Here is a 14220-nt window from a genome sequence, read left to right on the forward strand (position 1 = left end):
AAGCAACAGACCTGGGACATTAAATCAGTCCCTGTTATCCAAATCCAGTGCTCTTTCCACTTCATTGCCTTCATCATTAAGGTGATAGGATGGTCTGATGTTTTCCATGGACCTTCCTTTCTGTTTCCCTCTAGGAAGTGCAGAAGGTGCAAACAGGGCAGTATGTGCCTTGTCTTCCTCCATCATGGATTTACCCAATATTCTATACTCCTATATGGAGATTCCAAAACAATCTCCTAGGACCCTTTCAATGCTGCCTTTTTCATAATTTATTGGCATTTCATGTTCCAAGTTCTCTATCAATGGACATTATTATTTTCCTTAGTTCACCTTTTTTTTCCCTTCATTCAAATTTTTCCTTAGTTCACCTTCTGTGAAAAGCCAAGGTTTTGAACCATTCTTTCAATGTAGGTTAAGCCAGCTCTCCTAAAAGCCAAAGAATCTGTTTTGAAGACCTGATTCACCTAGGGGTTTAGTCTCAAGCTGCTCACAAGTTGTTTCTTAAGGTCATTCAAAAGCCCTTGCCCCTCCCCTGGAAAGTTGGGGACCATAAGATGTGTTGGATATACACAAAGTCTCACAAGTCACCACATCCTACCCTGATGAGCAGATATATTTCTATATGAAAATCATGTACATCACATTTAGCAGAGCTGAGTGTGATATCCTTATTGAGATGGTGCAGTAGATAGTGCTGGGCTTTGAGTTACTAGCTATGTGAGGTGGTGCAATGGATAGAACACTGAGCCTGAAGGAGGAAAATCTGAGTTCAAAATCAGCCTCAGACTTCTTAGCTGTGTGACTCTTGTCAAGTCACTTCATCCTCTTTGCCTTGGTTTCCTTATCTGTAAAATGAGTTGGAGAAGGAAATGACAAGCCATTCCAGTATCTGTGCCATGAAAATCCCAAATGGGGTCATGAAGAATCAGACCATGAGTGAGTAACAATTAATTAGATCCTGGGCAAGTCACTTGATCTCAGTTTTCTCAATTGTAAAATGAAAATAAAAATAGCATCTATCTCCCAGATTATTGGAGGGTCAAAATGAGATAATATTTGTAAAGTTCCTAGCTCAATGCCTAGTATAGAGTAGTTGCCTAATAAATATTTCTTTTTCCCCTCCCATCCTTCCTTTCCACCCTCCCTTCCTTCTTTCTATGTTATGGCTAAGTAAATCTCCTTTTGTTAATTGTCGAACTATTTCCAAGCATCTGTCTCCTTTTGTTCCAAGACTGAGCCTAAACTACTAAGGGACTTGCTTGAGTCATCTTAATACCACTCTGCATGCTGCACTACATAGTTCTATTAAGGATAAATTATGACAAATACAGATGATACCTGCTTAGATATGCACCCCTATTCCCATCCATGCTTGGACAAGCACTTCTATTCCCACCCCTCACACACATACATAAAAGAAAATCCCAACCCTGAAATCAGAGGTTCTCTCAGGACAAAAAGAGGTTGGGCACCTTTGGGGACATTTAAGATCATGTGCTCACTTATTTTTTAGTCATGTCCAACTTTGTGACCCCGTTTGGGGTTTTCTTAACAAAGATATTGGAGTGGTTTGCTACTCCCTTCTCCAACTCAATTTACAGATGAAGTAATTGAGGCAAACAGAGTTGATTTGGCTAGAATTATAATCTTCCTGATTCTTGGCCTAGCACTCTATGGGCTATGGCACCACCTAGCCATCCATTTAGAATAATAGGCCTACAGTTAGAAAGAATAACCTAACCCAGCACATTAATTTTACAAATGAGAAAACTGACTCCCAGAGGGGGTGACCATCATAAAGGTAAAAAAACTAGAATGGGTTCAAGTACTCTGACTCCAAATGCAATGTTCTCTTTCCCCTATCAAACAATGATTTCTTTCTTTCTTTCTTTCTTTTTTTTTAACTGTTCTTTTCTTTTGAACTCAAGAAATCTAGGAAACATATGCATAGCCCTTGATAGACTGAGACCAATACTTTTCTTACAAGCATGGCATCCACAATGATAAAATTAATAATCACAATTAATGATATCATAAGAAGGAAAGCTTATTAAAATGAGGAAGACTACAGAGAAATCTTGGAATAAACCACCATGAGTAATAAAGATTTATTTCCTGATGAGTGGGCTCTTTCCCCATAGTTAGCGAGCAAGTCTTGGCTCAAAGCCTTCTGGCTCCTCCCTAGGTTTGAACTTCCTGCCCTTCTTCAAGACTCAATAACTCAAAGTCAAAGTTAACAACTATCATTTGAGTTCTGTCATCTGTGGATGTCATAAGCCAATTATAGAATTGTACCACACCTCAATCTTCCTCTAGTCTTTTAACTTGATAGTATTCAGTCTCTAAATATCCCTCTTTTCAGCTTAGATCCTTCAGGGAGATTTACATGATTTTAACATTTGCATAGGAGATACCAAGGAGGAGAGACTTTAAGGCAGAATCTTAGTTCACTAAGAACTGAATGCTTTTTATGGTCAGAAAATGGAAGCACAATAGGATCTAGTATTCCGAACACCTTTTAGGCAATTTTCTAAAGAGTTTGGCATAACTATCCACACAGGAAAACCAAGGAAATGGAAAATTATGCCCAAACTCTGAATTTGTATGAACAACCCACAGAGCTGGTTCAGAATTACATATATCTTGAACAGTTATTGTGAACAAAAACTGAATTAGAAGGCAGATAATGGGATCAACTGCATGGGGGAAAACTGTTCAGTGCATTTAATGAGTCCAGTATGACACAGTACTTGACACACAGTAACCTCTTAATAAATACTTTTTCCTTCTCTCTGACAATATCTTTCTAGGAATTCTATATATCTAAGAGTGCCCAAAAGAATAACACAGTATCCAAAGAATTAAAGGTACAGATCACTGTTATTTGTCTTTTGTTCTTGAAGCGGACCATAGCATCTGGAAGGTGATGTAATGACATGCAAGTGAATTGGATTTAAGTGAGGGAGGACTGTACAAGATCACCTGCCTCACTTTCCCCTCCAGTCATCTGAGTCTAGTACCCAGATATGTGACTGGAGATGGCCCGAGATAAAAAGGGAGGCCTTGGCTTTTTTAAACTAAAATCTTCAACAAATCTCAATTTGATTTAGGCCAAGGATTAAGGCTGCATAACAATTGAAGCAAAGAATCTCCTTTTTCACCAAGTCCAAACAAGTCACTAAAGTAGCAATGAAGAAGCCTTCAGTAACCACAAATAGCCTATTCTGTAGGCTATGCTAGTAAAGGGTATGCTAGTAAATGCTTAACAACCAGCCTCGGGAGGGAAGGAGGATATAAGCACACCATACTATTATCACTTCATTCTAGACAATTAACAAAACAATAAATCAAGCCCTGATTTTTAGCAATTGCTGATTTCTGAGCCAGTAGTTGGGTAGCCTAGTAGGTAGAGTTCTAGGCCTAATCAGGAAGACCTGAATTTGAATTTGACCTCAGAAACTTCCTGGCTGTATGAATAAGATTTCTGAAATGTAAATGCTCAATTTTTTTTTAATTTAGCATTTTAATTTAAAATTTTACATTCAAATATGAAATTTTAAATTTTTAACAATTGGAGCTAGGTCCAGGATACTTCTGCAATATACAAGATATCAACACAAAAGTTTATGGCTGGGAATGATGATGATGTTGTTGATGGCAATAATGAAGCTAGTAATGATATACTTTAAGGTTAGGAAAGCACTTTATAAATGCTGTTTCATTTGATCCTCACAACAGCCCCATGAAATGGGTGCTATTATTAATCCCAGTTTTTAGATGAAGAAATTGGTGTTCCAAGAGATGAAATACTTTGCCATCATCATACAGCTAGAAAGCTGTCATTCATTCAAGCAGAATGAGGAATGAACAGCCTGCATATTCTACTGGTATGTCAAGAATTCTAAAGAAAATCTCCAAAATAGTGGGAGAGAATTTATGGGAGAACATATTCAAGAGCGGCAAAGAATTAAAAATGTGGATTAGTTGCATTCTGCCCCCATATTGATGGAATCATACAACTACTAATGTTAAGATATCAAGTGAGAAAAGGTGGGGAAGGGCAACATCCAAATATCAGCTACTTAAATGTCTTTTTGCTTTATTTGCAAGGAATTCCATTAGTGATACATTTTTCAGGAATTAACAAATTACTTTTAAGTAAAAGCAACCCAGTTAGGGAGGTTATGTACATTTTGAACAAAACTAAAGCAAAAAGTTGTTTAAAACAATACTTTTCAGGCCTTCCTATGCTACAGCACAATTGGAAATTTACAAAGGCCAGAAAAAAAATATATGCCATGGCTTTGATTATGCAAATGAAAAGAACAACCATACAACAAAATGAAATTCAATGTTGTGAAATTATAATGACCCAATCTGGCTCCAGAAAAGAAATCTAAGAAGACATTTTCCCAACTTCTTTGCAGAGATGGAGGGTTTGGGGGTGGGGTTAACAAATGTAGAACTATGCAAGTTTGAGAATTTAGGGATGTGTTGATTGGTTTTACTGAAAATTTTTCTCTTATTCCAGTTTTTAAATATTCATAAGGAGACAGAAGGAAGTTGAAAATTATATAAAAACAAAAAAAATGCCAATAAAATCTATTAAAAAGGAAAAGCCTGTAAACAGAGAAAAAAGATACAAACTAAATAACAAATTAACATGGATAAATATTGAATTAAGGTTTTAAAACTAGTCTTCAGTAAATTGCCTTTTTTTTCCAATTTATTTCCACATAGGTAAGGGCTATTTCTAAATTAATCATCTTGGCCTCTATGTTTATATAGTGTTATTTAACTGTTCATTTTTGGCATTATAACATGTACTAGCAACTGTCTAAGACTGGTTAATTTTTATCATCTCTTCATGAACACAAAGAAAATCATTCTGGCCAAAGAATTAAAAAAAAAAAATGCATCCATTATATTGCTATAGGAATTTTTAAAAATCCAATATTTTCCACCTAGATATAAAAAACTCAGTTTACAAAAACCTACTGATTCTCCTCTGAGGTGTCCCAAAATATAAAGTTTTTTATTATATTGAAAGTGAAGGGAAAAGTGTACTTTTTTTGGGGGGGGTAAAGGAATTAGATAGCTATGAAAAGTGCTCCCCAAAAATTATACTGTGAGTAATTACAAACACAGGTACAAAACTACATTTCATCCTTTTTTCTTATAAAAGATTAAGCTATAATAATAATAAAAAAAAAAAACCAAACCTGAGTAAATGAATTTTTTTAAATCAAAGAACTTTAAAACAATTATGTCATATTCAATAATTAACATTTCTTACCTTACCTTTTGAAACTATAGCCACAGTATCTAGAAATAAGATTCTATTAAAAATAGACAGTGATCTGTATTCTCCTTCATCTCTCCTCTATTATAACCACTGAGTAGAGAAAAATAGAGTGATTAAGTTTACAGACTCTTTGGACCAATTAATTTTTTGTGTTTTTTAGGTAGTTCTAGAAACAATTTTAAAATAGCTCCTAAAAACTTCTACTCTCAATTTTCTATACTTATGAAAGGGAGACATAGTTTTGATAATCCAATAATGCAGAAGAAAAAGTTTCTGTTAAGCTATAGTGTACTTGATATGATTGTTCTACAGTATTTTTTCTTCTAGTTATGATTTGATATTAGAGTTATAATAAATCATTCTACTTCTGTCTAATATGCAGGAGGAATGACTAATATTAAAATCGCCTTAAATTCCCTCAGGTCTTATTATTCAGGCAAAGAAAAGTGGCCCTGGAGTGGATCTCAGTAATGAGAGATAACTGGCTGGAAATTAACAATGTGCTATGGGTAATTCACAATTATCCTATTATCCATGCACAAATAATTGACAGTTGATTTACAACATTGTTACTACAATATTGCTTTAAAATTTTCATATAAAATATATTTCCATATTAGCCATTTTGATAAAGAAAACACAAGAAAAATGAAGTAAAATATTTTTTCATGAATTTATATACATAATTGATATATTGCTTATCTTTTCAAGGGGTAAGGCAGAGGCAAGAGAAAAAATTTGGAACTTAAAATTTATAAAAATGAATGTTAAAAATTTTTTTTGCTTGTAATTAGGAAATATTTAATGAAATAAATGAAAATATGTTTTTAAAATTCGTACCAATCAGCTTGATATTGTTGTCTTCATCTAGGAGCAAATTTTCTATCTTCAAGTCTCTGAAATAAATAAAATTGAAGGGTATTTTAGTTAAGTATATTAGTATTGCTAATAAAACAAACTGTATCAGTAATATTTTTAATTATCACTAGATTTTTCTTCTGAAGTTTACTCAATCACCAAAGATTACATACATATTATAGACATTATGTATGTTAGATTGTATACATAAAATAACATAAAAATTTATGCTAAGTTATAGAGAGATACTCTCTAGGACTTCTATGAAACAAAAAAATGAAAGGAGAAGGAAGGGGCTTTTTGGAAGAAGTGAAACTTAGGGGGTCCCAGAGGATAACTAGAGTTGAACAGGCAAAAACAAAGGAAAGGAAAACTGAACAGAAACAAAGAAATAGAAATAAGAACTTTATGTTTGTGGGAGATTAGTAGTGAGAACAAAGGGTTAAGAAAGTTAGAAATGCATCATTTAATCCAATCATTCTCCCAATATTACTTGCTCAGAGGCCAAAGGTGGTCCACCAAATGGCAGGTGGCCCTGCTTTCATGTGGTCCTTCTAGAATTATACATTCAAATTTAGAATCCCATGGGTGATTAACAAATTCCTTTCAGCATAGAACAAATATGCTAATTGGCCACTTGGAAGGGTACAGACATCTGTGCTTACATCTGCATCTAGTGAATAGGAAAGGATCACTGCACCCCTACTCACTCTATATACATATTTCTTTATGGAGGAGGAGAGATATGTGCTTTCCTTTTTAAAAGGCAATTTTAATTTTTCCTCCAAAACCAAAAAAAATATTAAGTTAAACACTAGTAGAAATAATTCTATGAAAATTTATTATAAAGTAGGAGTCCTACAGGAAGCTAAAGGAAGCGTAATTTGTAGTTGCTTTCTTCAAATATATGCAAGCTGAAAACTGAGAATGACTGCAGTATTAAAAAACTGATGGAAATATTTATTAGCATAAACAAGAGAGATGGTAAATGGAATATGATAAAAGAGAACAAATTTAATAATTCAGAAAAGAGGAAATTTGGTGAAAATGGACCTACAGAAAGGATCAAATAGAAACACAAAAACAATTAAAACAATGAGATGAATAAAAGATGTATCATCTTATGTTTTCTATAGCTGCTAGACTAAAAGAATATATTTAAAAGAAATAGTTAACATTTCTTTAAAAGAAAAAATGTCTTATGCCAATGGAATAAGTAATAAAAATCACATTATGAGGATTAAAAATAAAAGTAAAAATAAGCCCACTAAAAATAATGTCATAGGTAAACAGCACAGACAGACCTGGTTAATATAGGTCAATTAACAATTTGATGCCCAAACTTTAATATTCTCCAAAAGCTTAAGAAATAATCAATCTTAACTGTCCTAGCGTGCTAGTGACTCAAAGCTATGTTAACTTGATCTCTATCAGCCAGGGCAATGTACTGTTCTCACAAAAGTAAAATTTAATCACTTTTGGCTTTCCATATTTCCCTTCAGTTGTATTTTGTGTAATTTCCCTATGTAGTACCTGTTTCAAAAGGCTATGCCACAGAGACTATGGTATCTCAAAGTCAAATAGAATGCAGTATATGTGGTATGTTAAAGATAAAGCTCTGCCAGATTCAGTTTAATTCAACAATTTTTTTTTTTAAGTAATTTAAGTTATCAGCTTGGAATTACAGTTTTAACTGTCACTGAATGAGGTCTTTTTTCCCTATGGAATCAAGGATAAAGTGTGTATTTTTATCTTTATCTATGAGGACCTATGAGATGAACTATGAGGAGAGAGGGGAAAAAAAGGTGAGAAGAAACTTCTTTTTTGATAAAACCGTCAACTGTTACACTGTGAAGAAATTTTAAAAAGAAAATTCTGTAAGAACTAAATCTGTTAAAGAGACTTTTTTTGTCATGGCTGGAGAGAACTAAAGAAGACAGAAAAGAGGTGGAGAGTTTTTTGGATGAAGTGGTTTTCAATTCATTTGAACAAAACATTTTAAAGAAAAAACTTACCTTTTCATTGAGAGAAACTAAATGATGGTAGAGCTGTATTTATGTAAGCAAAGTTATTATAATCATAGTGAAGAGGATGTGATAGTTGCTATAATCTTTCTTATAGCCAAAATATTGTAAATAATTATCTGTCTTTATATTATTATTTACTTCACTTGTTTAGATTTGTATAGATTTAAATATATTCAGCTATTTTTATGTTTACTTAATCATAGTGGAGCAAAAGATTTAAAATAGAAAAGATGAGCATTATTGGGAAAGGGTGTTTCTCATTTATTAAATAATATTTAATATGTGCAGATTGGGGGAATTCATACTAATTAATCAGTGAGAAAAGCTGCATTTTTATTAGAAAGAAAAAAAAGGAATACCCAAGGATGTCTCTGGATTAATCTAAAATTCAAAATTAGAAGATTAAATACGAGAAAAAAAATCAACTAACAGACTGAAGGGTTACCCACAAATGTATGGTCAACCCTATAAACTACAATTACTTACTACTTCCCCTCCCCCCCAAAACAGACTTCTTTATAGAAAACTTTAAAAAGTTGATTTAAGATTACTTTTTCCTCTCCCTGAAAATGAATACTTGGGGAAAATATTGTAGTCAAGTGTTTAATTTCATTGAATCTTTTTGGACTCTACATGGAGTAGAATCAAAGGGAAATTTAATTCAGCAGACAAATGACCCTCCTACCCATCTGATGCTCAGAATGATGATTCTAAGGTGTTAAAATACTTTCTGAAAAAAAGAGAAAGATTAAATTGTGTTGTGCATTTTATTGTTTTCTAATTACTAAAAATGATATTTAACTAAAGTGTTGACTTGCTCAGCACATAGTAGGAATTTAAAATATTTCTTGACTGATCAAAATACCTTGTGTTTCTCTGATACTTATAGCTTGATAGTTTACCATATTAATATCTTATTGAGCAAAAATTGTTATTGCTATTTTAAGAATTAATTTTTAATGGATTATCTTTCATTATAAACTTTCGTTGTACCTCCTCTAAACTTCTCTATTTTTCTTGTAGGTGACACTAATTTCTAGGTCATCTAGGCTTGAAATCTCAGACTCATTGAACTTAAAAAAATAATTAATTAAAATTAAATTATATTTTATTTTTGGATCTGGATTCTTTTTCTCTTCCTTCTCCCACTATCACTTTGAAAAAGCAAGAAAAATTTTTAAAAATTCATTATAAATATGTGCAATCAGGCAAAACAAATTCTCACACTGATCATATCTAAAGTGAGGAAGGAGGATAATATCTGAATCTTTACTCTGAGTAGTGAGTAGTTTCATTCTGAATAGTTCGGAATTGTGGTTGAACATTTTGTTGAACAGATTTCCTAAGTTTTTCAAAGTAGTCTGGCTTTCCAATTCTTTGTTCACTACAAAAGAAAAGCTATAAATATTTTTGTGGAAATGGGTCCTTTTCCTTTGCCTTAATATCTTTCACATAGAGGCCTACTAGTGTTATCACTAGGTCAAAGAGCATGCACAATTTAGTAACTTTTGGGTAATTTACAATTCCAGCAACAGTGCATTAATCTATCTTCCCCACTCTCATCCCCAAACCTCTTCTTAAAATTGTCATTTTTTCTTTGTATCCATTTTGTTAGCCTGATGCGTGAGAGGTAGAGCCTCCAAGTTGTTTTAATCTGCATTTCTCCATTATTAGTGATTTAGAGCATTTTCCATATGGTTACTGATAGGTTGGATTTCTTCCTCAAAAACTATCTGTTGGGAGAACACTGTACACAGTAACAGCAAAACTGTTCAACTATGATAGACTTAGGTCTTCTTAGCAATGTGGTGATGAAAGACAATTCCAATAATGTGGGATGAAAAGTCCCATCTGCATCCAAAGAACTATGGACACGATGCAGATCAAAGCATACTATTTTAGTCTTTTGTTATTATTTACTTTTTCTTTCTTGTGTCTTTTCCTCTTTTGTTCTGATTCTTTCACTATATAACTAATATAGAAAGATGTTTAAAATGATTATACATGTATAACCTATATGTGATTACTTACTGTCTTAGGGAAGGGGAAGTTAAGTGAGGAAGAAAAAAAGTTGGAACCCCAAATCTTATAAAACTGAATGTTGAAAACTATATTTACATATAATTAAAAAAATAAAATACTATAAAGTAGAAAATAACAAACTGTTCATATCTTTTAATTAGTTATCAATTACAGAGTAATTAAATATATCAATTCTTCCTCTATAACACTTTCACAACTGGCCCCTTTCTTTATTTAGCTTCTGGGCCTTCATATCACAACTTGCCTAGACTATAGTGACAATCTCCTACCTGAACCATCTGGCTCTAAATTCTTCCTCTCTCCAATTTGACTTTTATACAGCTACCACAATAACCACTTGCTAGTTCACAGGTCTGACCATGTAATTTTCTGGCTCCAAATTTGTTGTTGTTGTATTCTTATTGTTGAGTCATTTGATTCATGTCTGGCTCTTTGTGACTTTATTTGGGGTTTTCTTGGTAAAGATGCTGGAGTAGTTTACCATTTCCTTCTTTAGCTCATTTTGCAGATGAGAAACTGAGGCAAATAGGATTAAGTAACTTACATTAGGTCTTATGGCTTGCATAGTCCTCCCTCCCTCAAATCTAATTCACTTGTGTGTCATGACATAATCTCCCTGATAACATGGTTGTCTTCAAGAACAAAGGACAAACAAGTCTGAAGTCAAATTTGAGCTCATAAAAATGAGTTTTTCTGATTCCAAACCTAGTGCACTTTTCACATTGCCACTTAGCTACCTCTAGCTAGCTCCTTCTTGCTTATGGAATAAAATACAAAATCTTAAGGATCTTAAGGATCAGTTTGCTTACTGTATTGGGGAAGGAGGAGGTAGAGAGGAAGAAAAGAAAATTTGGAAGCCCAAACATTACAAAAATAAATGTTGAAATCTACTTTTACATGTAACTGGAAAAATAAAATCTTATTGAATAAAAAAAATAATAATAATAACATGGATACAGAGAAGCAGGAAATAAAGTGTAATTAATTACCTTAAAATTTTTTTTAATATTTTCTTTTCCCAATTTTTCCCAATCATCCCTCATTAAATTCATGATACTATGAAAGAAGTCAATGTTGGCAGAGAAAATATAAGAGAAAACCAATCAGTGTAAGCAAAACCAAGGATATTGTTTAAGTACACAAATAATGGAGAAGATGACAGTAAGAAAAAGGATGAGAAGGGAAACAAAAAGTTATTGAATACACTAAAGTGATAAAATAACTTTATAGGAATATCAAAGAAGTCTACTAAGGGGTTCAAAAATATAACTGAAGAGTTAAAAAATGCAGACAAGTGAGGGAGTAGTAGAAAACCATAAAAGAAATGATTGACAATGAGTGGTTAAAAACCAAAACAAACAAAAACCAGTATTTGGAGACACAGCATTTTAAATAAATTAGAAAAAAAAGTGCAGTAGAATTTGCTATAATACATAATCAGAAAAACTAGAAAAAAATCATCTGGGTGCAAAGAGAAAAGATGGATTTTATTAATGGTACTTGAATGAGGAAACAGGATAAAAAGTTTAAAATCACTAAAATTAAAGGGACTACTTTTTAAAGATATCTACATGTCAAATCTATTATACCAAAAATACAAATGATTTTATTTTGAGGTTTAGTTAAAAAAAAAAAAAAAAAAAAAAAAAAAAAAAAAAAAAAAACAACCTAACAATGGTGACAAGAAAAACAGTTTGCCTGATTCTGTGTAGTTTTCAAAATAAAACTGATGTTGAAAGTGATGAACCTCTACAAATCCATTTAGTACTTGAATAAGAAAAAAAAATGAATAATATGTTACTGTTTTTGAAAAAACATCACAAATTTTACCTTTTTTACCTAACATTTTAGATTTTTAAAAAAAGATCAATAGAAAATTACTCAGCATTATGGAAGTATATTAAAATATAATTCTTAGTTCAAATGAAAATACTAAGAAATAAATATTTCTCCAGAATACAGAACTTTTTAGATTTTTTTTAAAATTCTGGTTCAAAATTTCTATAAATGTTATTTCAAAATGTCTTGTTAAAAAGAGAAGATCTAATTCAAATCCAATTGATCAATGATGATAGAATCAGCTACACCCAGAGAAGGAACACTGGGTTTGTGTAAACTGTTTGCATTTTTGTTTTTCTTCCCAGGTTATTTTTACCTCCTGAATCCAATTCTTCCTGTGCAACAAGAAATTCGGTTCTGCATACATATATTTGTATCTAGGATATACTATAACACATTTAACATATATGGAACTGCCTGCCATCTAGGGGAAGGGGTGGAGGGAAGGAGGGGAAAATTGGGAATTGAAGTGAGTGCAAGGGATAATGTTGTAAAAAATTACCCCTACATATGTACTGTCAAAAAAAAAGTTATAACTATAAAATTAATTTAAAAAATAAAGTCTTAAAAAAAAAAAAGTCTTGTTAAAAACATGCTTAAGGTGGCATGAGGGCAATACTTCCAGTTTGGACATTTTTCTCTCAGGCAGACAATGTTTGAATTTAGAATAATGACAAATGAATGAAAAATATTTATGGTAAGCTGGTGTCTGAAACACAGAGAAAAGTATTAATATTTTTTGACAGTTAAATCATTACCCCCGGGACATATTTCTTCTTTTAAAAGATAACACATTTCTAGTTAGCTCTAGAATGTGAACATAGGGCATATCTTACTCTCTTCTGAAAAGGTACCTATTTTCTTCCTAGTTCCCCCTTCTTCACTTCCCCCCCAAATCAAAATCCAGCAGGGAATGCTAAGCTTAACACCCTATATAAATAGAGGGAGTTCTTCAGTTCTTCAGATCAGTTCTCTTTACTTGCCTTTGTTTTATTCTTAAGCTTCGAGCCCTTTTAAAATATTGGGTAGAATAGGGTCAGTGCCCTGGGATGTGGTGGATGTGGTGGTGATGTTTTACACTGAAATCTAAGGTTTGGCTCCCTTGGATCTGCTTCCTCATGTCTTTCCTCCATCCTACAGTCCTGTGACTAGTTTCTTCTGACATAGAAGCTGCTGTGCTATCTTTGTGCCATGCTGATTGAGTATATTTGGTTATTTTTAAGTGAACAAATGAATCTCAAATTATCCTCTCTGCAGAATTAGTGTTCTTCTTAATGCACGTTAAGGGCAGAAGCTCTGATTCAGTGAGGGAAAGGACTAGACTCTGGCATCCTGCCATCTAAGTTAGACTAGAGGGTGGGGGAAGAGATGCTACATTTAAACAAGCTATACATCTTAATCTGTGCTAAATTCAGTAATGAAATGGTGAGAACAAACAACACCTAAATGCTATACATCAAAGATAGAGCAGCTTTGGCTCTATGCCAGCAAAATGTGATGGATTTAATAATAATAATAGCTCATATCCATATAATAATTATTACTCCCACTTATATAGTACTTTCCAGTCCACAAAACACTTTCCTTATACCAATCCTAAAAGGCATACAAGTAATTACTATGCTACTTTTGTAAATGAGAATCCAAAAACTCAAAAAGGACTAAGGTCACATACAACCAAATAAAGGAAAACAGAAGTGAAATTTAAACCAAAATCTTCTTACAAATCCAAATGCAATATCCCATTAAATTAAGAATTATTTGGCAATAAAATGATTCAGACCAATTCCAATAGACTTGTGATGGAAAAAACCATCTGCATCCAGAAAGAGGACCATGGGGACTGAAAGTAGATCACAAGATAGTATTTTCACCTTTTTTGTTGTGGTTTGCTTGCTTTTATTTTTTTCCCTTCTTGAATTGATTTTTCTTGTACAGCATGATAAATGTGTAAATATGTATAGAAGAATTGCAAATGTTTAACATATTGGATTACTTACTGTCTAGGGAAAGAGGATGGGGGAAAAGAGGAAGAAAAAATTGGAATACAAGGCTTTGCAAGGGTAAATGTTGAAAACTACCTTTGCATATATTTAAAAAATAAAAAAGCTATTATTTAAAAATTGTGTTAGATAGTTTTACTTCTAT

The 14220-nt window shown here is 32.6% G+C and overlaps 1 protein-coding gene across 1 annotated transcript in view; it reads right to left on the minus strand.

Annotated features, from left to right (window-relative positions):
- Positions 1 to 14220, minus strand: part of HUNK (hormonally up-regulated Neu-associated kinase) — a 131320-nt gene that overhangs the window by 56641 nt on the left and 60459 nt on the right. The window contains exon 3 of the mRNA XM_074300784.1: positions 6146 to 6201. Within this exon, the coding sequence (XP_074156885.1) occupies positions 6146 to 6201 (56 nt within the window). The remainder of the gene's footprint in view (positions 1 to 6145; positions 6202 to 14220) is intronic.

The sequence above is a fragment of the Sminthopsis crassicaudata genome, chromosome 3 (assembly GCF_048593235.1).
Source record: "Sminthopsis crassicaudata isolate SCR6 chromosome 3, ASM4859323v1, whole genome shotgun sequence".
Taxonomy (NCBI): Eukaryota; Metazoa; Chordata; class Mammalia; order Dasyuromorphia; family Dasyuridae; genus Sminthopsis; species Sminthopsis crassicaudata.